At 40.8% G+C, this 24,687-nt stretch overlaps 1 protein-coding gene across 1 annotated transcript in view; it reads left to right on the forward strand.

Annotated features, from left to right (window-relative positions):
• Positions 1-23,294, forward strand: part of YTHDF2 (YTH N6-methyladenosine RNA binding protein F2) — a 38,282-nt gene extending 14,988 nt beyond the window's left edge. The window contains 1 exon segment of the mRNA XM_053576184.1: positions 22,433-23,294. Coding sequence (XP_053432159.1) covers positions 22,433-22,456 — 24 coding nt within the window. The 3' untranslated portion in view covers positions 22,457-23,294.
• Positions 23,295-24,687: the final 1,393 nt, after the last annotated feature.

Raw genomic sequence — 24,687 nt, forward strand, 5'->3', positions numbered from 1 at the left:
AACTGCCCTCTAACCTAGGGTAACAATGAGACTTGTCAAAAAAAAAAAGAAAGGTCTAATTGTATTTATGGGATGGGTGTCCCCCAAAGGAAGTTCGGAGATGAGGAAAAGAGAATTGAATGAAATGTGGAGTTTGCTGAATAAAGGAGGAATCTACTGTTAGGGGTAGTGATGTACATGAGTAGTCCTAGCTGGTTAGGAAGCTGAGGCAAAAGTTCAGGAGTTCTGGGCTATTGCATGCTATGCACTAAGTTTATCATCAGTGTGGTAACCACATGGCACAGGGAACTACCAGGTTGCCTAAGGAGGGATGACTGGTCCAGGTCAGAAATGGAGTATTCAGTACTTCTGCTGTGCTGTGGGATCATGGCTGTGAATAGCCACTGCATTCCAGCTTGGGGACCATAGTGAGACCTTATTTGTCTTAAAAAAAATTATTAAGGGTGGCGCCTGTGGCTCAAAGGAATAGAGCGCCAGCCCCATATGCTGGAGGTGGCAGGTTCCAACCCAGCCCTGGCCAAAAAACAAAAAAAGAAAAAAAAAATTATCAAAAGGAATCTGCTGAGACTGGTATAAGTTCGATTTTAAGAAAAACGGGAAACAAAACAGTGGGTAGGCATTGGTGGGTCCACCTATAACACTGGGAGGCCAAGGCACGTGGATTACTTGAGCTCAGGAGTTTGTGACCAGTCTGAACAAGATCAAGATCAAGACCCTGTCTCTACTAAAAATAGAAAAGCTAGCCAGGCATTATGGCTGGCTCCTGTAGTCTCAGCTACTCCAGAGGCTGAGGCAAGAAGATTGCTCAAGCCCAAGAGTCTGAGGTTGCTGTGAGCTATGATGCCACAACACTTTACCCAGGGCAACAGGGGAGTGAGTACAGTATAATTTGAGTCAGGATGGAGGAGCTCCTTGATGTAACCTTTACATGGAACTTGTAAACAGAAATGAACCACAGTATGGAAATAGTAGATACCTTTACTGAATACACAGCTTACTTCTTCCTACAGAGTGTTTCATAGATGTTATATTTCTTATCCTAGTATGTCTTATCGAAGGGCAGAATGTTTAGCTTCTAAGAGATGACTTGGAGGAATATGATAGCTGTTTTCAAATACTTTCAAGACTAGGATTATTCTCCAAACCAAAAGACAATGCTAGAACCAGTGAGTAGCGATTATAGGGCGGAAGATTGTAGTAAATAAAAGGAAAAACTTTCTAAAAATGGCTAAAAATGAAGTTCTGAGTCATAGGGTTTTAAAGTAGAGACTAAAAGCTGTGTTGCATATATTGGAGTCTACAGAAGGTAGTCCAGAGAAACCATGGATAAGAAAAGGGGGTTAGCTGACTTACAATAACATACAAAATTCATGAAAGGAATTGATTTTTTTTTTTTTTTTTGAGATAGAGTTTCAAGCTGTCACCCTGGGTAGAGTGCTATGGCAACATCATAGCTCACAGCAGCCTTCAACTCTTGGGCTCAGGCTTTCCTCTTGCCTCAGGTTTTGTGTTCTTTTTTTTTTTTTTATTTTTTATTTTTGAAACAGTCTCACTTGGTCACTCTTGGTAGAGTACTGTGGTGTCATAGCTCACAGCAACCTCTAACTCTTGGGCTCAAGCTATTCTCTTGCCTCAGCCTCCCAAGTAGCTGGGACTACAGATGCCAGCCTCAATGCCTGGCTATTTTTTTGTTATAGTTGTTTAGCAGGCCTGGGCTGGGTTCAAACTGCCAGCCCCGTGTATGTGGCTGCGCCCTATCCACTGAGCTACAGGTGCTGAGCCTTTTTTTTTTTTTTTTGAGACAGTCTTTTGGTTAGGCTAGAGTTCCATGGCATCCGCCTAGCTCATGGCAACCTTAAACTTGTGGGCACAAGCAGTCCTTCTGTCTCAGCCTCCCGAGTAGCTGGGACTACAGGGGCCTGCCACAATACCTGGTTAGTTTTTCTGTTTTCGGTAGAGGCAGGGTCTTGCTTTTGTTCAGGCTGGTCTCCAATTCCTAAGTGGAAGTGGTCTTCCCACCTCAGCCTCCCAAAGTGTTAACGATTACAGGCGTGAGCCCCCATGCTGGGCTTGAACATATCTTTTTGACATCTGGGTTTTGGGGGATTTTTTGTTCGAGGAAGTAAATAACAGGTATCTGTGGGTTATTTGTTCCATTTAGCATTTCCCCACCTCACCACTGTTTTAAGTTGTCTCTTCACAGCTGGTGGATAGGCATCCTGTGGATATATATATATATATTTTTTTATTTTGTTCTGGAAGTCCACCACTGAGCAAAATCTGAATGGTAAACCTGAACTTTATTTGTAAAAACCTAAGGTCATCTATGTCTACTTTAGTCTTACATACTTGTTTTTCTGCCAAAAGGGTTGAAGAAATCTTATTTGTATTACTTGTCACCTTCCTTGTTCTGTGGATAGATAAAATGCCTCCTTGAAATGCAGCCTTCTTAAAGGAGGACTAGGAGACGTTGAATTTGGATCTCTTTGAAACATGTTCTTTGCATTCATCTTTGAACAGATGTTTGTGTTAATTGCTGAGATTGAACATTTAAGCAAGGCACTATTTTTGTCTTAGGAGCAAACAGTGTTAAGAGGACAAAAAAATGGATAAAACATGGGATAAAAGATGTGATAGAGGAATGAAGAAATTTTTGACTTACTGGAGAACAGTGAAATTTGGGGGAATTAAGGAAGGTTTCACAAAGGGGATAACTTTTGAACCATGTGATATAGAATAATAGAATGATAAGCACCAAATGATAGCATAGTGCTTTTTTTTTTTTTGCAGTTTTGGCCGGGGCTGGGTTTGAACCCGCCACCTCCAGCATATGGGGCCAGCGCCCTACTCCTTTGAGCCACAGATGCCGCCCCAGCATAGTGCTTTTGTGTGCACTGTGCTTGGTATATAGTGCACACAAAAGCTTAGCTATCTCATCTAATACCATCGTTCTCAACATTTCATATGAATGTGAGCAAGTTTAGAGGTTATTTGTCCAAGCTCTTAATAGGTAACAAGTATTGGAGCTCGTATTTTCACATGTCTCTCCAGTGATGTGCTGGAGTTGGGTAGTTGGGAACCAACTATTTAGTTTTCTTTCTTTCCTTATTTTATTTTTTTTTGAGAGAAAGGGTCTCACTATGTTGCCCTTGGTAGAGTGCTGTGACATCATAGCTCACGGCAACCTCAAACTCTTGGACTTAAGTGATTTTCTTGCCTCAACCTCCCAAGTAGCTGGGACTACAGGCGCCTGCCACAATGCCCGGCTATTCTTTTGTAGTTGTTGCAGTTGTCATTGTTATTTAGCTGGCCCTGGCCGTGTTCCAACCTGCCAGCCTCAGTGGATGTGGCCCGCGCCGCTCTCAGTACCAAGCCACCAACTGTTTAGTTTTCAAGAATTTTTAGCAACCTGGTTGTTAAACAGTCTTTATTAAACAAAAAGTTACAGTTTTTTGGATTAAAAGGTTTTAAAAAGCTTTTATGTGTATATTAACTTACATTGTAAACTAGTTTGTAATATTACAGTCACAAACAGAATTAAATACCATTGAATGGAACAGTAACAAGTATTTATTACTCTTGAGGTTATTTACATCTATTGTACCCATACTGTGTATAATACTGTGCTACTGCACGTCTCTTCTCTATCCTACATTCGGCAATACCACCTCGGTAATCTGAAGTCCACTGTGTTATTTACATCACGGAAATTGGCACACACCATGTAAGGATTTAATTTTTGTTGTCTAGACTTCACAGTGATGGAGAATATAGCTGGGCGTTGTGGCGGGCGCCTGTAGTCCCAGCTGCTTGGGAGGCTGAGGCAAGAGAATCGGGTAAGCCCAAGAGTTAGAGGTTGCTGTGAGCCGCGTGACGCCACGGCACTCTACCCAAGGGCAACATAGTGAGACCCTGTCTCTACAAAAAAAAAAACAGTGATGGAGAATATATATTAATGCACATTAAGTGTGTCATGTCTGTGAATAATGCAAAAATCTGAGGAAATACTCTTGTAGTACTTGAAAAATCCTATCTAACTTAGCAAAGAAGTTGCTTATACAGTGTGGCCATAAAGTTCATATGCAATTTAAAATAGTGTTCAACTTAAAAATTACACATGAACTTTATGGACACCCTGATCAAATACATTGGTACTGTACCTGGAGAGCTACTGAGTCTCTATAACCCCAAAAGCCTATGGACCATTTTGTGATATGTGGAGTTTGCTAGATAGAAAAATGGGGAAGAAGGGGGCTGGGCAAGGTGGCTCATGCCTATAATCTTAGCACTCTGGGAGGCCAAGGTGGGTGGATTGCTTGAGCTCAGGAGACCAGCCTCAGTAAGAGTTAAGACCCTGTGTCTACTAAAAAACACAGCCAGGCGTTACAATGGGTACTTGTAGTCAAACGCTGTGAGTTTGAGGTTGCTGTGAGCAATGATACCATGGCACTGTAGCCTGGACAACAGAATGAAAATGTCAAAAAAAAAAAAAAAAAAAAAAAAGCGATGGTCACAGTGCCTTACAGCTGTAATTTTAGTCCTCTGGGAAGCCAAGGTGAGTGGGTTGCCCTGAGTTGAAGAGTTTGAGACCAGCTTGAGCAAGAGCCAGACCCATCTCTACTAAAAATAAAAGATGTTTTTGAGGATTGCTTGAACCCAGGAGTTTGAGGTTGCTGTGAGCTGTGATGCCATGGTACTCTACATAGGGTGACAGAGTGAGACAAAGGGGAAAAGGGCATTTTAGGAAGAGGAGACTGTTTTCAAAAACATGATCTTGGTCCAGACATGGTGGTTCACGCTGTAATCCCAGCACTTGGGAGGCCGAGGTGGATGGATTGCCTGACCTCACAGGTTCGAGAGCAGCCTGAGCCAGAGCAAGACCCTGTCTCTAAAAAATAGCTGGGCATTGTGGGAAGCATCTGTAGTCCCAACTACTTGGGAGCTGAGGCAAGAGGATCACTTGAGTCCAAGAGTCTGAGGTTACTGTGAGCTGTGATGCCATGGCACGGACTATGCACTTCATCCTGGGTGACAGTGAGACTCTGTCTTGTCTTAAACCCCAAAAAACTTCACAATGGTCTTAATGTACCATAAGCATTTACATTCAGAGTGATAGGAAGTTTATCATGGTATAGAACGGTAAGTGATAAAGTTGGAGAAATTCATTGAACCTTTTTTTTTTTTTTTTGTAGAGACAGAGTCTCACTTTATGGCCCTTGGTAGAGTGCCGTGGCATCACACAGCTCACAGCAACCTCCAGCTCCTGGGCTTAAGCGATTCTCTTGCCTCAGCCTCCCGAGTAGCTGGGACTACAGGTGCCCGCCACAGCACCCGGCTATTTTTTTGTTGCAGTTTTGGCCGGGGCTGGGTTTGAACCTGCCACCCTCGGCATATGGGGCCGGCGCCCTACTCACTGAGCCACAGGTGCCGCCCCATTGAACCTTTTATATGAAGGGTTTCAGAATTTTATCTTCGACTTTTTTTTGAGACAATTTCATTTTGTCACCCTTGGTAGAATGCCGTGAGACACTGAGACAGCTCATAGCAACCTCAAATTCTGAGGCTTAAGCAATTCTTTTGCCTTAGCCTCCCAAGTAGCTGGGACTATGGGTGCCTGCCACAATGCCCAGCTATTTTTAGAGATGGTGTCTTTCTCTGGCTCAGGCTTGTCTTGAACTTGTGAGCTCAGGCAATCCGCCTGCTTTGCCTGCTAAAGTGCTAGGATTACAGGCACGAGCCACTTTGCCTGGCCCTATATTCTTGTTTTAGTTGGGTTGTAAGGGAAGATAGTTAATTGGGGGAGCAACAGTTTGGATGGGAAGGAAATATATTTGAGTGCTGACTTTGTTAGGCACTATGCTAGCTATTTTCATGGTCTTTAATCCCTACACCAACCCTTGGAGAGAGTATCCCATATTTATTGAGAAAGAGAAACTCGAGTTAGCAACGTACTGAAACATCAGTTAAATGAGGAAAGGTAAGTGGCTCAGACTAAAAGATACTGTTTTTGCCTCTCAGACTGTTATGAAAGCATTGAGGGCCTGTATCAAGACAGTGGGAATGGGAAGTTGAATAATGTGATAGACGTTTGCTGACTGGGTTTTAAAAAATTAGATAATGTGGTAGGAGCAACACTTCAGGGTTGGGGTTTGGAGAGGTATTGGCTTTTGGAAATAATATTTGGGGTGCCTGTCGGACAGCAAGGTGATAGTAGACAGTTAAAAATGGGGACCTGGGCAGCGCCTTTGGCTCAGTGAGTAGGGCGCCAGCCCCATACCGAGGGTGGTGGGTTCAAACCCGGCCCCAGCCAAACTGCAACAACAAAAAAGCTGAGCGTAGTGTGTGTCACACTTTATGGGGGCAAGACATGATTGCAAGAGGGACTTTACCTAACAATTGCAATCAGTGTAACTGGCTTATTGTACCCTCAATGAATCCCCAACAATAAAAAAAAAAAGAAAAAAAAAACAACAAAAAAAAAAAAAAAAAAAAAAAAAGCTGAGCGTTGTGGCGGGTCCCTGTAGTCCCAGCTACTCAGGAGGCTGAGGCAAGAGAATCACCTAAGCCCAAGAGCTGGAGGTTGCTGTGAGCTGTGATGCTACGGCACTCCACTGAGGGTGACAAAGACTCTGTCTCCTCTAAAAATAAAAAATAAAATAAAATAAAAATGGGGACCTGGTACTCAGAAGAGAGATCTGTTAGCAGAAACTTTGGAATTTTTCAACCCTTTGTATATGTAAAGGTATGGAAGAATTTATTCCATGACTATTCAAAAGTATTGGCTGACAATTACTGAATGCTCTGTATAGTATCTAGCATACAGCTCTCTTCAATATATACTTAAAAAAAATTTTATGGTGTTTATTACCATGATGTAACATTTTTAAATATTTAAATGAGCAGAATTTCAGACAAATGTGGAACACCATTATGCACATACAAGAAGTTCAACAAACTTCAAGTAAAATAAAACATATCTGTACTTAGACATGTTATAGTTTTGAATACATACTTTGATGTAAGTTTCATTTAAATTTTTATGTCCTTGTGATGTGGATGCAAGCAACTAGGGTAGAACATAATTGACTACATCCTAAGTTGACCTAATCTTTGTAGACAGGATGTGCACCATATGTGTGAATTAGTACAGCAGGCCTAGTTTGTTCCTTAGGTAGACTACCTATGTATGTTGACCAGTTTGTTACACTCCCATGGGTGGTCACCTTATAGAGGTTCTACCGTGTTTCAGTTTACTGATGAAGATACACTTAACAAAGAGTGAATAACTTTGCAAAGTCACATCAGAATTATAGCTGTTTTAGTTCTGTAGTTTTATTTTAGAACCAACAGGGAGTGAGGAGAAAGGACCAAAGAATCTCCAGAAAGAACAAAACTTGTAAGAATAAGTTAAACAGGGAATAAGCGAATACTTTAGAAAGAAAACAAGGGGCCAGGCTTCAAAACAAAAGCCTTACCTCCATCTTTTAGATGGTTAAAATCCAAAATACTTACGGTCTCACAAGTCTTTCCAATAGAGGATATACAACCTGTGTGTCTTGACTAGAACTTCGCACAATAGGATATAAACAGTTTACTCAGAGGCTACAGAGAGATAACGGATGACTGTTGATGATGATGTCTGTTGAATGAAAGATTGTTTTGCTGGTAGGAGTTGGAAGGTTTTGTTTTCTTCCCTTCATTCAAACATGACATATGCTTATCTTTGCCATCCTTTCCCACCTGCAGAGTCTCAGTCTCTAAACCTATCTGTTCTAAACCTGGCTGGTCTAAGACGTAAGACCATCTTTTTTTTTTTTTTTTTTTGCCTAATATGCGTTGTTTTGATAAATTAGACTATAAAAATGTCTGAAATACAGTGAGTAAGAAAAATTTTATATGGGATCCCTTTCCTCCTGGAGATCCCTGAAGAACCACCTCCACGAAGCATCATATAAAACTCATTAGATTATATACACATAAAAAAAGTTTGGTTTATTTTTGGAGATAGGATATTGCTCTGTTGCCAGGCTATAATGCAGTGGTCTCATTATAGCTCCCTGCAAACTTCAAACTCCTACGCTCCAGCAATCCCCCTTTCTTGGCCTCTCAAGCACTTGGGACACACCACTATCTCTGATTTTTAAAAAAAATTTTTTGTAGAGATGAGGAATTGCTTATACTCAGGCTGGTCTGGAACTCCTGGTCTTTAGCAGTCCTTCCACTTTCACCTCCCAAAGTGCTAGGATTGTAGGTGTGAGCCACTATGCCTGGCCTAGATGACATGCGTTTTTAAAAATGGAGTGTAGGGCTGGATGTGGTGGCTCACAGCCTGTAATCCTAGCACTCTGGGAGGCTGGGGAAGTGGATTGCCTGAGCTCACAGGTTTGACACCAGCCTGAGCCAAAGTGAGACTCTCTCTCAAAACAGCAGAGTGGTGGTGGAGGCTGAGGCAAGAGTATTTATTGCTTGAGCCCACAAGTTTGAAGTTGCTGTGAGCTATGATACTATGGCACTCTACCAAGGGTGACAAAGTGAGACTCTGTCCTCCCCCTCCCGAAAAGGGGAGGGGGAGTAGTGCATGGAAGTTGAGGTAAGGGATATTTTGAGAATGGAGAAATGTGAGGATTCTAAGGGTTCAGCATCTCTTTTAGATGTGTTGTTGTGTTTAGTCTGAGGATGGATGTACAGGTGTAAGAAAGACATACTTCCCAGAAAGGAGGCAGGGAAGGCTATTATAGCATTGGTTATGACTATACTATTTTAAGGGACAGTATGAGAACGGACTGTTTTCTATAGTTCATCAGGAGTTCATGTGGAGGAGGAGGAAAAGCTGTTTCTTGAATTAGGGTAAACAAACATGATATCTTCCTGCTTTTCTACATTTGCCGTGTAAATCCTATAACTCTGAAATTGAGCAAGAAGAAAGGCTCTGTGTAGCAGCTCAGATCATCCTTTTCTCCAGCAAGGAAGCAGGTAATGGTTTAAATTTACATGGTGCTACCACCTCCTGGACCAAATTCTAGTTTGAACAGCCAGTGCAATAAATAGTGCCCTAATGCTTTTCATCCCTTGCTGAATAAACAATCCCTAGTTGAACTGATTTTTTTTTTTTTTTTTTGTAGAGACAGAGTCTCACTTTATAGCCCTCGGTAGAGTGCCATGGCATCACTCAGCTCACAGCAACCTCCAGCTCCTGGGCTTCAGCGATTCTCTTGCCTCAGCCTCCCGAGTAGCTGGGACTACAGGCGCCCGCCACAACGCCCAGCTATTTTTTGGTTGCAGTTCAGCCGGGGCTAGGTTTGAACCCGCCACCCTCGGTATATGGGGCCGGCGCCTTACCGACTGAGCCACAGGCGCCGCCCTAGTTGAACTGATTTAACTTCAGTTAGCTATAGGGAAAAGTTATTGAGTTAGGACATGAATATAAAATGAAATAGTATAGGACAACATGTTAAAGTGCTGATTTTACATTTGGGGACAAAGTACAGAAGAAAAGAACAGCAAGACCAATTAGGGATAAAATCATGAGGAAATTTTTATGGAAGCCTTAATTTGAGGTGGGTCTGGAAGTATGGGTAGGAAAAGATAGTGGAAAGATAAAGTGAGTGACTAAACCTCTGAGCTATTGAGTATGGAGGGAGAAAAGGCAATCAGTTGCCCTTTTTCCAACTTATTTGAACTTGGCTTTTGTTTATAATTTCTGATGGTTCTTATGAGATGTTCAGTAGTCTGCATATGTCAAAATTCAAATTTATAGGCCGGATACAGTGACTCATGCCTGTAATCCTAGCACTCTGGGAGGCTGAGGTGGGTGGATTGTTTGAGCTCAAGAGTTTGAGACCAGCCTGAGTGAGTCCTCCTCTCTACAAAAATAGAAAAACTAGCCAGGAGTCATGGCAGTCACCTGTAATTCCAGCTACTTGGGAAGCTGAGACAAGAGGGTCTCTTGAGCCCAAGAGACTGAAATTGCTGTGAGCTATGATGATGCCCTGGCACACTATCCAGGGTGATAAGAGTAAGACTCTTGTCTCAAAATTCAAATTTATGTATATATTATATGTCTATACATATTCATGTATTATACAACTGATATTATTTATACTCAAATTATATAATATCAGTTGTATAACACATGGAGCCATTTAGAAAAGATAGACTTATATAAGCTCTTAAACTTTATGTGAATTTTTTTAGTAAGATGTAGGTAGCATACATAACTTTTTTTTTTTTTTTTTTTTTTAGAGTCTCATCTCCCTCGGTAGAGTGCCGTAGTGTCACAGCTCACAGCAACCTCCAACTCCTGGGTTTAGGCATTTCTCTTGCCTCAGCCTCCTGAGTAGCTGGGACTATAGGCACCTGCCACAACGCTGGTCTATTTTTTTTTGTTGCAGTTTGGCTGGGGCCAGGTTCGAACCCGCCACCGTTGGGTATATGGGACTGGCACCCTACGCACTGAGCCACAGGTGCCACCCATAACTTTTTTTTTTTAAGAGACAGAGTCTCATTTTGTCACCTTCAGTAGAGTGCTATGGCATCACAGCTCACAGCAACCTCCGGCTCTTGGGCTTAGGCGATTCTCTTACCTCAGCCTCCCAAGTAGCTGAGACTACAGGCACCCGCTGCAACACCTGGCTATTTTTTTGTTACAGTTTGGCTGGGGTTGGGTTTGAACCTGCCATTCTTGGTATATGGGGCCAGCGTTCCATATATAACTTTTTAAGTGTTTGCATGTTAAAAAGAAAAGTGCAGGCCATGTGCCATTGTAACACTCTTGGGAGGTCTGGGTGGGAGGATTGCTTGAGTTCAGGAGTTCAAAACTAGCCTGAGCAAGAGCGATACCTATATCTACTAAAAATAGAGAACATTAGCTGGGCATTGTAGCATGCTTCTAAAGTCCTAGGTACTCCGGAAACTGAGGCAGGAAGATTGCTTGACCCCAGGAGTTTGAGGTTGCTGTGAGCTAGGTTGACTCCAGGGCACTCTAGCCTGGGGCAACAGAGTTAGACTGTGTCTTCAAGAAAAAAATATAGTATGCAGACTTTATATTAATGTTTGCATTTGTTTTTATTGTAAAAATATAACCTAATTGGCTCAGTGCCCATAGCACAATGGTTATAGCTCAGCCATAAACACTGAGGCTGGCGGGTTCGAACCCAGCCAAACCAGCTAAACAACAATGACAACTGCAACAAAAAACTAGTCGGACATGTTGGCGGGTACCCTTGGGAGGCTGAGGCAAGAGAATCACTTAAGCACAAGAGTTTAAGGTTGCTGTGAGCTTTGATGCCACAGCACTCTGCCGAGGGCAACATAGCAAGACTGTCTCAAAAAAGAAAACCTAATTATACAAGTGTAGAAAATGAAAATCACCCATATTTCTGTGACAAAACCATCCATTGTGGCATTTTTTCCTTCTACCTCAGTCTATTTTTTTTATTTAAATAAATTGATTTTATATAGACGTGCATAAATACGTATACACTTTAATACTTTTTTTAACTTGTCTTTTAACAATAATTTTCATTGTGGCATTTTTCTTTCTCATCTTTATCTATGCAATTTGTTTAAACAGTTAAAAATCATACTGTGGGGTGGTGCCTGTGGCTCAAGGAGTAGGGCGCTGGCCCAATATGGCAAGGGTGGCAGGTTCAAACCCAGTCCCAGCCCCCCCCCCCAAAAAAGGTAAAAATCAGTACTGTGTATAGTATTATTTTATTCTGTGTTCTGTTCCTTAACACTTAAGGTATTTACCCACATGTAGGCATTCGCCAGACATCTATAAGGTACATACATCTCCAGTCTCTTGTAATAATGAAGATTATGTTTTCATTTTACAGGTAGGGAATTAAGATTCAAAAGGAATAACTTTCTCAAGATCACTAGTTAGGAAGTAGAGCTGGAATTTGTTTTGCCCCAAAGTTCTTTTTGTTCTTAGCCTGTGCTACATGTTCATTTCATTACTAGTAGTTGTGTTCTAGTATCTGCTAATGCCTGTACCCAGTTACCTCTTTGTAGGCATAAGAGGAATACAAGTAAATGAAAGCTTAAATATATTAAGCATGCAGTTTTAGCATAGAGTACTTTGGATCTCCTATAATAATCTTCATAATTATCTGCTGAAGGTTGTATACGTTTTTGCTGATTACAAGCAGCAAGAATAAGGAAGAGGGTGAATAGTTCTGGGTAAGGTTTAATCTACCCTGCTGATTCTTTTTCTTTCTTTTTTTTTTATTAAATCATAGCTGTGTACAATAATGCAATCATGAGGTACAGTGTGCTGGTTTCATATACAGTCTGAAATATTTTCACTGAACTGGTTAACATAGCCTTCCTGGCATTTTCTTTCTTTTTTTTTTTTTTAGAGACAGAGTTTCACTTTATGGCCCTCGGTAGAGTGCCGTAGCGCCACACAGCTCACAGCAACCTCCAACTCCTGGGCTTAGGCAATTCCCTTGCCTCAGCCTCCAGAGTAGCTGGGACTACAGGCGCCCACCACAACACCTGGCTATTTTTTTGTTGGGGACAGGGTTTGAACCCGCCACCCTCGGTATATGGGGCCAGTGCCTTACCGACTGAGCCACAGGCGCTGCCCGGCATTTTCTTAATTATTGTGTTCAAACCCTTATACTGTGCACTTAGTAAATTTCACCTACACCCTTCCAAGATGCACCCTAGGAATCCTGCTGATTCTATTCACAAACTACAAAGTTACTTCACTGACAAATCTAGAATTAGAGCCCAGATGAGTTTTTGGCTAATTCAAAGTCATTTATGGCAAAAATGCCTTTGCTTGGAGTTTAGCAGGCCTGCAAAGTATTGAGGGGAGCAGACTGGACTTGAGCAAGAGCTTCAGTGCATAAATTTCAAAAAATGGTACTGGTTAAAGGCAACTTTGATCGGTTAAAGGCAACTCGGTGCCCGTAGCACAGCAGTTAGGATGCCAGCCACATACACTGAAGCTGGTGGGTTTGAATCCAGCCCCAGCCTGCCAAACAACAATGACGACTACAATCAAAAAATATCTTGGCGTTGTGGTGGGTGCCTGTAGTCCCAGCTACTTGGGAGGCTGAGGCAAGAGAATCTGCTTAAGCCCAAAAGTTTGAGGTTGCTGTGAGCTGTGACGACACAGCACTCTACCAAGGATGACAAAGTGAGACTGTCTCAAAAAAAGGGCAACTTTTGAGTCACCTATAAAATTTAAAAAACATTTTGATACCTAGGCTGTACTTTCAGAATTAATAAATTAGAAATTTTATTTAGTAAGTACCCTAGCTATTTCTTATATATAGGATTAGAAATGATTGAAGAAAAGTTTTAGGGTACAAATTACCTTCTGAGTTCTTTCATTGAGATCATTGTTTTCCCTCACCTACTGAATGAGCAGTAGGAGGTGAGGCCTTGGAATCTGCATTTTATCAGCTCTACAGCTAATTCTCTATATTATATTTTAAAGTTTGAGAACTCCTGGATTGTGTATGTCATTAGTGTTCTGTCTCTCTCTGCCCCACCCCCAACTCATAGTCTTTATGCTTATTTTTCCTGCATGTCTGGTAACTATTTGTACTGTAGTGTCTTCTGCCTTCCTTACCCATAGAGAGTATATACTTTTTTTTTTTTTTTTTTTTGAGACAGAGCCTTAAGCTGTTGCCCTGGGTAGAGTGTTATGACATCACAGCTCACAGCAACCTCCAGCTCCAGGGCTCAAGCGATTCTCCTGCCTCTGCCTCCCAAGTAGCTGGGACTACAGGTGCCTGCCACAATGCCGGGCTATTTTTGTTTGTTTGTTTGTTTGCAGCCATCGTCATTTGGCGGGCCTGGGCTGGATTCGAACCTGCCAGCTCAGGTGTATGTGGCTGGTGCCTTATCCGTTTGAGCCACAGGCGCTGAGCCGAGAGTATATACTTTTAACCTGCTGGTCTTCATTCTTAGAAACGATACTAGAATTCACATGTGTCTGATAAGTCTGGCTGTATGTACTTTTCAAAACTGTGGCCTGCCTTAAGGCTGAAAGGGGTTTTTGGGAGTAGTGTCCCATTTTTCATCAGCTACAGTTTTATGACTTTCTAGTACATTAACTGTACCTTTTGTCAATTAAAAAGTGGCAGTGTCTTTGGCTTAATATCCTACACGTGTAACTTCATGTTATAATCTATTTAGCGTTACTTCCTTCTCATGAGCATATTGCTTTTTAGAGAGTTTACATAATTTTAAACTAGAAGATTTAATTGCCACTAGCTAGCTATCCTGAAGTTCCCCAAACTAGGATGTTAAAGGTGTTTTAAAAGGTGACTAGTTTTTCTGTTGTGGGAAGGGATTTCCATGGTATAGTTATATGTATCTGTTGTGGGAAGGGATTCCCATGGTATAGTTATATGTATCTGGTTGATAGCAGAGTATGAATTGTGGATTTATGAACATATGTATAGTAGTGGAAAGGTCTGGGGCTACAGAGGAAGACTTGGTTTCATATTTGCTCCTGTCACTGATGTTGAGCATGTAAACTTCTGAGCCTAAATAGCTTTCTTTTCTTTTTCTTTTTTTTTTTTTTTTTTTTGAGACAGGTCTTGCCCTTTTGTGAGGCTAGAGTGCAGTGGTATCATCATAGATCACTGCAACCTCAGACTCATGGCCTCAGGCGATCTTGCATCAGCCTCCCAGAGTGCTAGAATTATAGAAGTGAGCTACTACATCTTGCTGAGCCTACATATTTTTAAAAATTAGGGAAAGTATGTCATTGGGTTGTTAGGATTAAATGTGTATGTGGTCACGTGTTGCTTAGTAATGGAGGGATATGTTCTGAGAAATGCATATCAGATGATTTCATTGTGCAGACATCAGAGTGTACTTAACAGAAATCTAGATGGTATGGCTCACTACATACCTAGGCTATATGGTATTGCTCCTAGACTATAAACCTAGTATACTGAATACTGTAGGCAATTGTAACACAGTGGTGAGTATTTGTGTCTGAACATTGAGAAGGTACAGTAAAAATATGGTACAAAGATAAAGAATGGCAGCTGGGTGCGGTGGCTCTTTGAGCCTGTAATCCTAGCACTCTGGGCCGCTGAGGTGGGTGGACCACCTAAGCTCAGGCTTTCCTGAGCAACAGCAAGACCCTGTCTCTAAAAGAAAAAAAAAAAAAAAAATAGCCAGGCACTCTGGCAGGCACCTGTAATCCCAGCTACTTAGGAGGCTGTGGTAAGATAAGTGCTTGAGCCCACAAGTTTGAGGTTACTGTGAGCTATGATGCTGTGGCACTCTGTGAGGGTAACAAAGTGAAACTCTGTCTCCCAAAAAAAACAAAACTAAAAAGATAAAAGAATGGTATTCCTGAACAGGGAACTTTAGTAGCTTGCAGAACTAAAAATTAATGAGTGGTGAGCAAATGCAAAGGGCAAGGACATTTAGGGTGCTTACTAAATAAAACTTCAATCATTTCTAATCCTATAAGAAATAGCTAGGGTGCTTACTAAATAAAATTTCTAATTTATTCTGAAAGTAGAGCCTAGGTATCAAAATGTTTTTTAAACTTTTGTATGCTTGTAGACTTTATAAATGCTGTACCCTTTGGCTCCGCTAAGTTAATAAAAACTTTTCTTTCTTCAACAATAGCCATTGCTTACCGTAACTACTTCATAAAGTTTTTGATTTTTTGAACTTTTTACTCATGTTAAAACACAAATATAGGCCAGGCGTGGTGGCTCTCACGCCCGTTATTCTAGCACTCTGGGAGGCTGAGGTGGGTGGATTGCTTGAGCTCAGGAGTTCAAGACTAGCCTGAACAAAATCAAGACCTCTTCTCTAGAAAAAATAGAAAAACTGAGGCAAGAGGGTCGCTTGAGCCCAAGAATTGGAGGTTGCTGTGAGCTATGATGCCATAACACCATAGCACTCTACTGAGGTTGATAACTTGAGACTCTGTCTTAAAAAAACAAAAACAAAAACAAGTATGTTAGCTGGATATAAACATTTCCTTTATATCCTTATTCTGTAAGCTTTTTTTTTTGGTAAGCTTTTCTATATAATTTTTTTTTACTTTTTAAACGTTTTTGTTAAGCTAAGTCACAAACACACATTAGCCTAGACCTATGCAAAAATCAGGATCATCAGTATAACTGTCTTTCACATTTTGTCTTACTGGAAGGTGTTTAGGGGCAGTAACTTACATGGGCCTGTCAGCTCCTAAAAAAGTATCTTCTTTTGGATTACCTCCCAAAGGACCTCCCTGAGACTGTTTTACAATTAACTTAAAAAGAATAAGTATCTGGGGTGGCACCTGTGGCTCAGTGGGTGGGGCACTGGCCCCATTTACCAAGGGTAACTGGTTCAAACCTGGCCCCGGCCAAACTGCAACAAAAAAATAGCAGATGTTGTGGCGGGTGCCTTGTCGTCCCAGCTACTCCGGAGGCTGAGGTAGGAGAATCACTTGAGCCCAGGAGTTGGAGGCTGCTGTGAGCTGTGACACTACGGCACTCTACCCAGGGTGATAAAGTGAGACACTTTGTCTCTTAAAAAAATAAAGAAAGAAAAGAAGTATCAGGAATACATTCTAAAATAATTAAAAGTATAGTAAATATATAACCTGTAACACAGTATATGACTGGCAGTGCGATATGTCTACATACCAGCATCATTATCAGCAATATGTTGTGCTATATTACGACAGCTACATCATCAGGTGAAAAAAATTTTTCATCCTCATTAATTCTAAACAGGTCCACCCTTGTACATATGTTCAGTTGACTGAAATGCCGCTGTGCAGAGCATGATTATGTAAGTGTGGTGCTTATATACAGATCATGTACACAGTTATGAATGATTGTTGTGATTCATGATCTCAAGTACACACATACCCCTTTGTTTAGATCATCAAGTTCTTCAATAACATTTTGCATGGTACTTAATAGGACCACTGGATTTCCTTTTGGGATCTCATTTTTGGAATAGACTTGAAAAGATAAAAGAGTGAAGGCAGGAAGATCGCTTAAAGATTGTGAGAAAATTCCAATGAGAGATGACAGTAGCTTGGAATAGAGTGGTATAAAAGAAGAACTTAGAATGGTTAGATTGGAAATTTTTTGAAGGGGGAGTTGGAGGAGAATGTATCATTTATTAGATAGGTGGACAGCATATTCTAATGATTATTTCATTTTCTCTAAATTTACCTGTTAAATGCAGAATATCCGTGGAGGGGGTGGATTTCACACGCTATTGAAAACATTTGTCTAAGGGTAGCAGAATGGCTTATGTCTGTAATCCTAGCACTCTGGGAGGCCGAGAGTGGATTGCTTGACGGAGACCAGCCTGAGCAAGAGATACCCCTGTCTCTATAAAAATAGATAGACTACAGGTGATGGGGCGTGTGCCTGTAGTTCAGCTACTTGGGAAGCTGAGGCATGAAGATCAGCTGAGCCCAAGAGGCTGAGTTGCTGTGAACTATGATGATGCCACAGCACTCCACCCAGGGTGACAGTGAGACTCTGTCTCCAAAAAAAAATGTGTCTTACTGTTTTCTGATATAATACCAGCCAAAATCATTATTTCCAAAGTATTTTGAGGAATTGGTTTTGTTGGAAAATTTAGTTCAGATGTTGTATTTTTTTTACTATAGAGACAAGGAATGATTTTGAGAGTAGTCAAGCCTGGCAATCTATTTCATTTGATTTGGAGCTAGTGTTTTCAAATTTTACTTTTAGTTATATATCAAAAAATCTTTATCTTGCTTTTTGTTCTTTCTTAAGAAATTACTGGTCAGGGTGGCGCCTGTGGCTCAGTCGGTAAGGCGCCGGCCCCATATACCGAGGGTGACGGGTTCAGACCCGGCCCCGGCCAAACTGCAACCAAAAAATAGCCGGGTGTTGTGGCGGGCGCCTGTAGTCCCAGCTACTCGGGAGGCTGAGACAAGAGAATCGCTTAAGCCCTGGAGTTGGAGGTTGCTGTGAGCTGTGTTAGGCCACGGCACTCTACCGAGGGCCATAAAGTGAAACTCTGTCTCTACAAAAAAAAAAAAAAGAAGAAGAAATTACTGGTCAGATTTATTACTCAGGGACTGAATTTTTTTTTTTTTTTTTTTTTTGAGACAGAGTCTCGCTTATTAACCCTCAGTAGAGTGCTATGGCATCACAGCTCACAGCAACTTCCAATCTCCTTGGGCTTAGGTGATTCTCTTGCTTCAGCCTCCCGAGTAGCTGGCACTACAGGTGCCTGCCACAATGCCTGGCTTTTTGTTGTAGTTTGGCCGGGGCTGGGTTTGAACCCGCCACCCTTGGTATATGGGGCTGGCACCTTACCCACAGAGCCATAGGCACTGCCCAGAGACTGAATATTTTCAGGCCTTTTCCTTCTGATCCTTTTGTTGAAATGTATATAGGCATTAAGGTATTAATAAATAATCGTCTTATGAGAATTAGGTGGTTGGAAAGATAATTAGTTAATGCATTTATTTCATCCTGGTGCTCCTGCTTGAGTTCCCAGAAATTCAGACCAATTGAAATGTCATTTCTGTACCTAGAAAAACTCAAGAGGGAATGAGAAAATAGTTTTAATAAAACATTATAACCCTGCTTTAAATTGGAAAACTGATTTAAAAAATATGTTAAACTCCCTGGCTTAAGTTTAGATCTTTTTGTCTCAACCTCCCAAGTAGCTGGGACTGCAGGTGCAATGCTCCCTTGCCTGGCTTAAATTTATCTTTATTTAAAGATCAGGAATGACTATCCTAGTGGAAGTTTTGTGATAGGGTATGAACTTAGTAAAGTTTTTCTCTGCTATTTTTCTCTATTCTTTGCTTATTTGCCTACTTTAGATTAGAAATGCATCTTATTCCTCTTAGCTGTGGGTTTGATCTGTATGTACATACGTATGTATATATTCTTTTTTTTGAGACAGAGTCTCATTATGTCACCCTTTGGGGAGTGCCATGGCGCCGCAGCTCACAGCAACCTCAAACTCTTGGGCTTAAGCTATTCGCTTGCCTTAGCCTCCCAAATAGCTGGGGCTACAGGCGCCCTGCTATTGGTCAGTTGGTTTCGAACCTGCTAGCCCCAGTGTGTGTGGCTGATGCCCTAACCACTGAGCTGCGAGCGCTGAGCCTGATTTGTATTTAACTGGGGCCTTATAATTGATTTTGTGTTTGAGCTTTAGCATATCCCATAACAGGAGCTTAAATTAGATTCACCAATTCCAGCCAGCTCCCACCACAGATCTCACTGTAACGTTTAAGACAATAGAAGCTTCTTTTTCATTCTAAAAGATTCGTGAAAGTGGTTGAGTAGCCTTTCAAAAATGAAATACACTTTTAGTGTAGGTCTGAGAAAATATATTTTAGAAGTTAATAAGAAATAAAACTTTAGTGAACTCACTTTTTTTGCAGAGGGATTACATGAACCCCCCACTCCCCATTTTTATTTTGAAATACTTTTAGACTTTTCACCCAGATTTACCAGTATAATGTCTTGCCATTGAGGAATATGTATGTAATAGTTTTCTGGAATCATTTGAGAGTTAATGTCCAGACATCATGTCCTTTCTTCTAAATATTTTGGTGTATAGTTCCTAAGAACAAAGATATGCGTTTATATGACCTCAGTGCATTTATCAAAATCATGGAATTTGACATTGACACGATATTGTTAACCACAGATACTCAGACTGTTTTTTCTGGTTTTTGGCCGGGGCTAGGTTTGAACCCTCCACCTCCGGCATATGGGACCAGTGCCCTACTCCTTGAGCCACAGGCGCCGCCCCAGATACTCAGACTTTTTCCAGTTGTACTAATGTCCTTGACATTAGTGTTTTATAGTTCACGTTCCAGTACGGTAACATTTGGTTTTCTGTCTTTTAATCTTTACTATTTCAAATGATGTTGTCTTTCTTAGTGCATCATAAATAGGAGATCATGATGTCTGCATTGGTAATGTTAAATTTGCTCACTTGTATAAGATTTTGTCTGCCAGATTCTCCGCTATAAAGTTATTGTTTTTTCCTTTTAATATGTGGGGAAATACTAGTTTGAGACTATGTAAATACCTTATTTCTCATCAAAGTTTCACCCTTTAGTTTTAGCATTCATTGATAATTCTTTTTTGTTGTTGTTGAGACAGAGTCTCAGTCTTTTGCCCTCAGTAGAGTGCTGTGAAATTATAGTTCACAGCAGCTTCAAACTCTTGGGTTTAAGCAATCCGCTTGCCTCAACCTCCCAAGTACGTGGGATTACAGATGCCTATCACAACGCCTGGCTTTTCTTAGAGAGTGTCTCATTCTTGCTCACTCTGGTCTTGAACTCCTGAGCTCAGGCAGTCCACCCAGCTCAGCCTCTGGGAGTGCTAGGATTATAGGCTTGAGCCACCACATCTGGCCCTTACACTTTATTACAATACAATATGTCCATAAAGTTCATGTGCAATTTAGTTTTAAATTTCAAATTGCACACAAACTTTGTGGACACTCTCTATGGTGATATTTTGAGACAGTGTCTCTGTTGCCTAGCCTAGACTACAGTGGTGTCTTGGCTCACTGCATCCTCAAGTTCCCAGAATGCTGAGATTATAGATGAGAGCCACTGTGCCTGGCCTAGATTTTTGGTTAATGAATAACAAGTTTTTATTTCATCTACTATTTAAAATCTTGTGAATCATTTAGTTATTTCACTGGTTCCAAATTTATCGAGTTGATTTGATGTGAATGCTTAAGTATCCTTAATGCTTCCTAAGGTGATTGCTATTATTTTTATTTGTAAATACAGTAGAATGTCCATAGTTGACAACCTCCCTGCCTTAACCACCTCTTTAAGTTGACCTCATTTTCATAGACTGGACATATACCATATCTGCATATCCATACAGTAAGCCTACTTCTTTATGCCAACTAGTTTGTTACAGTTTCTTTGGTCAGCTTACAGACATTCTACTGTATTGTAAGTTTATTTTGTGTGTACACATCAAAACTGCCTTTGGAAGTGGAACAGTTAAATTAGATTGAATTGTATCAGTATGGTGCTTTCTTGATGTTGGTAAGAGAATTAAGGCAGCTAATAATTTTTTTTTTTTTTTGAGACAGAACCTCAAGCTGTTGCCCTGGGTAGAGTGCGGTGATATCACAGATCACAGCAACCTCCAAGTCTTGTGCTTGAGCAATTCTCTGGCCTCAGCCTCCCAAGTAGCTGGGACTACAGGCATCCGCCGCAGGGCCCGGGTATTTTTTGGTTGTTTGGCAGGCTTGGGCTGGATTTGAACCCGCCAGCTCCAGTATATGTGACGGTGCCCTAGCCATTGAGCTATAGGTGCCGAGCCATAGGCAGCTAATAAATTTGTATGCAGTTTGCATCATTTAAAATAAGCCTTTGGGTGTACAGGTTTACACTAGGACACAACTTGTACTTGTCCTCTTACTATTCAGAAATAGGTTTTTTTTTTTTTTTTTTGGTGATAGAGTCTCAAGCTATCACCCTGGGTAGAGTGTTGTGGCGTCACAGCTCACAGCAACCTCAGACTCTTGGGCTTAAGCAATTGACTTGCCTCAGCCTCCCAAGTAGCTGGGACTACAGCACCGCCACAATGCCCGGCTATTTTTTTTGTTGCAGCTGTTGTTTAACTGGCCCGGGCTGGGTTCGAACCTACCAGCCTCTGTATGTGGCTGGCGCCTTACCCACTGAGCTATGGCTGCCACCCCAGAAATAGATTTTTGAGGCATAATTGAACACACATTTTTGAGGAATGTAAACTGATTGTACATTATAGAGAGGAACTTTGTTTTAAAAATGAGACAATGCAGGCTCGGTGCCCGTGGCTCAGATAGCTCAGGGCTCTTGCTACTTGGGAGGCTGAGGCAAGAGAATTGCTTAAGCCCAATAGTTTGAGGTTGCTGTGATGCCATGTCACTCTACCCAGGGTGACATAGTGAGACTCAAAAAAAGAGATGCAGGCCAGGCGGGCTGGCTAATGCCTTTAATCCCAGCACTTTGGGAAGCCAAGGAGGGGAGGGATCGCTTGAGGCTGGGAGTTTGAGACCTAGTCTCCACAGGAAAACAAACAAAAAGAAAACAAAAAAATTAGTCAAGTGTGGTTGCATGGGCCTGTTTTATCAGCTACTATGGAGGCTGAGGTAGAAGGATCGCTTCACTTGAGCACGGGAATATGAAGCTGCAGTGAGATAGGAATCCTGTCCCTGCACTCTAGCCAGAGCAGCAGAGTGACACTCTGTCTTAATGAATGAACAAATGTCAAAAGTGATTTCCCATTATTTGGGGTGTTTAAGTGTTTTGGTTTTACAAATACAAGACATAAAAGTCAGTTTCTATTTGTGGGGAGTATTCTTCCTAGCACAAATAGTTAAATTTCTTTTGAGCGATTTTATAAAGTTTTAATTGTTAAACAAGCACATTTAGATAAATTTTAACTCACTGACCATTTCCCTTTTTTCTTATCTCTAGGAGCGTCAAGGTCGTGGAAAATAAAAGGCAGTTCTGCACAGACTGCAGCAACGGTTGCATCTGTATATCCTGAAAGGAAAAAATGACCTTCAAGAGAATTAGGACTTTTTTCTTAATTTCATTGACTTCAGAGACAATTGAAGACTTGCAGTTTAAGTATTGGAATTCCACAAAAGACATAGGACTTAACTGGAAAATGAAAAAAAAAAAAAAAAAAAAAAAGAAAGAAAAAGAAAAAACTAAAAAAATCCCTCTAGATAGTTTAGGTGAAAAATGTCCCTTTTATTATTTTGGCTTTGGTTGTGATTTCAAAGCATAATGCTTTGTTTTTTGTCTTTTTACTATGTTTTTCGGATTTTTAAGTCCGTAAGTGCATACAATTTTCTCTAATTTTTAAACCCTTTCCTCCTCCCATTTTGACATTTGCACTTGGAGAACACTTGAGTTGCAAAGGTTTTGGGCATCCACCCCAGAAAGTGGGAATTTGATTTTTCCCTTCCGAACTGGAAGAACATTTTTATGAAGAATTTTTGTCCTGGAGAATTTAACAGTGTTACCCCAAGGTTATGTCTTTAAGGGTGGTTCAATTTTCTCTGACCCTTTGTTACTCAAAGTACTAAGAGTCCTAAGAAATGTTCTGTTCCTGTACATTATACTGATTAAGTCAGGATTAATTTGATTTCAAAGCTAAGGACAGTGGTTCAAAACTTGTTTACAGAAATGCATTTTGGAAGAGAAAAATATTGTAAAACGTGTAGTGAATGTTTCTTCAGTTTTCTTGTTCAGCCAACGAGGAAAGGGCATTGCCTTTCTTTTTACCATTAATCACTTCTCAATAAACGTGAGATCCTGTTGAGCATCACTTCTAGTACCATTTAGTATTATTTGAGTCTGCTGAATATTATGAAAAATTTTGGAGTATACAGAATACTGAGAGATGAGACAGTTACTAATTTTAGAGTTTGTGCTGAGAGGGACTAATTCAGGCTTGCTTGTACCCAGGGCTGGATAACCATGACCTCTTCAAAATGTAATGGGTTGATATTAATGCTTTATTTCTGGATAATTTTCGGAGAAAGAGTCATTGGTAGAACAGTCATTTAACAAATATTTGTGTTTATTAGGTGCCAGGCACCGTACTAAATATAACTCCATAGAATCTGGCCAGCTATCTTATGTGCAAAGGAGGTAGAGCCCAGTATCAAGGATATAAATGTTTAAAATATGGTTTATTTAGATAGTATTCCACATGGATGCAGGTCCCCCAAAAAGAAATTTTAGTGGGGTTGGGTCTGTGGGAACCTTATTAAGTGTAATGGCATTTCACTCATTCATACTTACCCCAAAGTTTTGGAGGCTTCTCTGCCTTAAGGATTTTTAGCTCTTAAGATGTTCCAATTCTATGTATGATAACATCTATGCTAAGAACAGGTTCTGGAATGGGTTTTAGTACTTCTGGATAGTTTTGTTCTCAAATGACTTGTTCATTCTGTTCTACACAGCCCAAGCTACTAAAGTCAAGGATACGGATAAAATGAATAAATACTGATTTCTAATTAGCATCACTGTTGACACTTTAAATTCAAAACCTTTCTTTGCCTACCAGAGGTCCAGTACAATATTCCTAGATATTTCTGTCAAGCTTTTTGAAATACATTTCCTCCAAATTGGGGAATCCTTTTTGTCTTCATATGTTTGAAGATACTGGATTTCCCAGTAAGGTCACATTATTGTTTTCACTTTTAGCTCAAATGTCTGTGCCTTCTAGAGTACTCTGTTAGGCTTGTTTAGTATTTTGCCTTCAGAAGGGAAAATAGCCAATCAAATCAAAACCAATTTTAACTATGTTTTTCTGTTGGATTTAAGTTGGCTATGAGATTATTCAAGATTATCTCAATTTCAAATTACCTAAATTTGAAATGTTAGCCCTTTAGTAGTTTAAGCCATTGCTTCCTGGTATTTTCATAGCACATATAGGAAATACTGTTATGGCTTTGGTAGTAAACTAAAAGGAATTTGGGAGTCCCTAACAAGGTTGTTTGTGTAGCCCTCCCTGAATGTTTAGTGTTTTTTTTTTTTTTTTTTTGAGACAGTCTCACTTTGTCACCCTTGGTAGAGTTCCATAGCATCATAGCTCACAGCAACTTCAAACTCTTGGGCTTAAGCAATTCTCTTGCCTCAGCCTCCCAAGTTGCTGCAACTACAGGTGCCCGCCATGATGCCTGGCTATTTTTGGTTGTAGTTGTTTGGCAGGC

This window comes from Nycticebus coucang, chromosome 22 (assembly GCF_027406575.1).
Source record: "Nycticebus coucang isolate mNycCou1 chromosome 22, mNycCou1.pri, whole genome shotgun sequence".
NCBI lineage: Eukaryota > Metazoa > Chordata > Mammalia > Primates > Lorisidae > Nycticebus > Nycticebus coucang.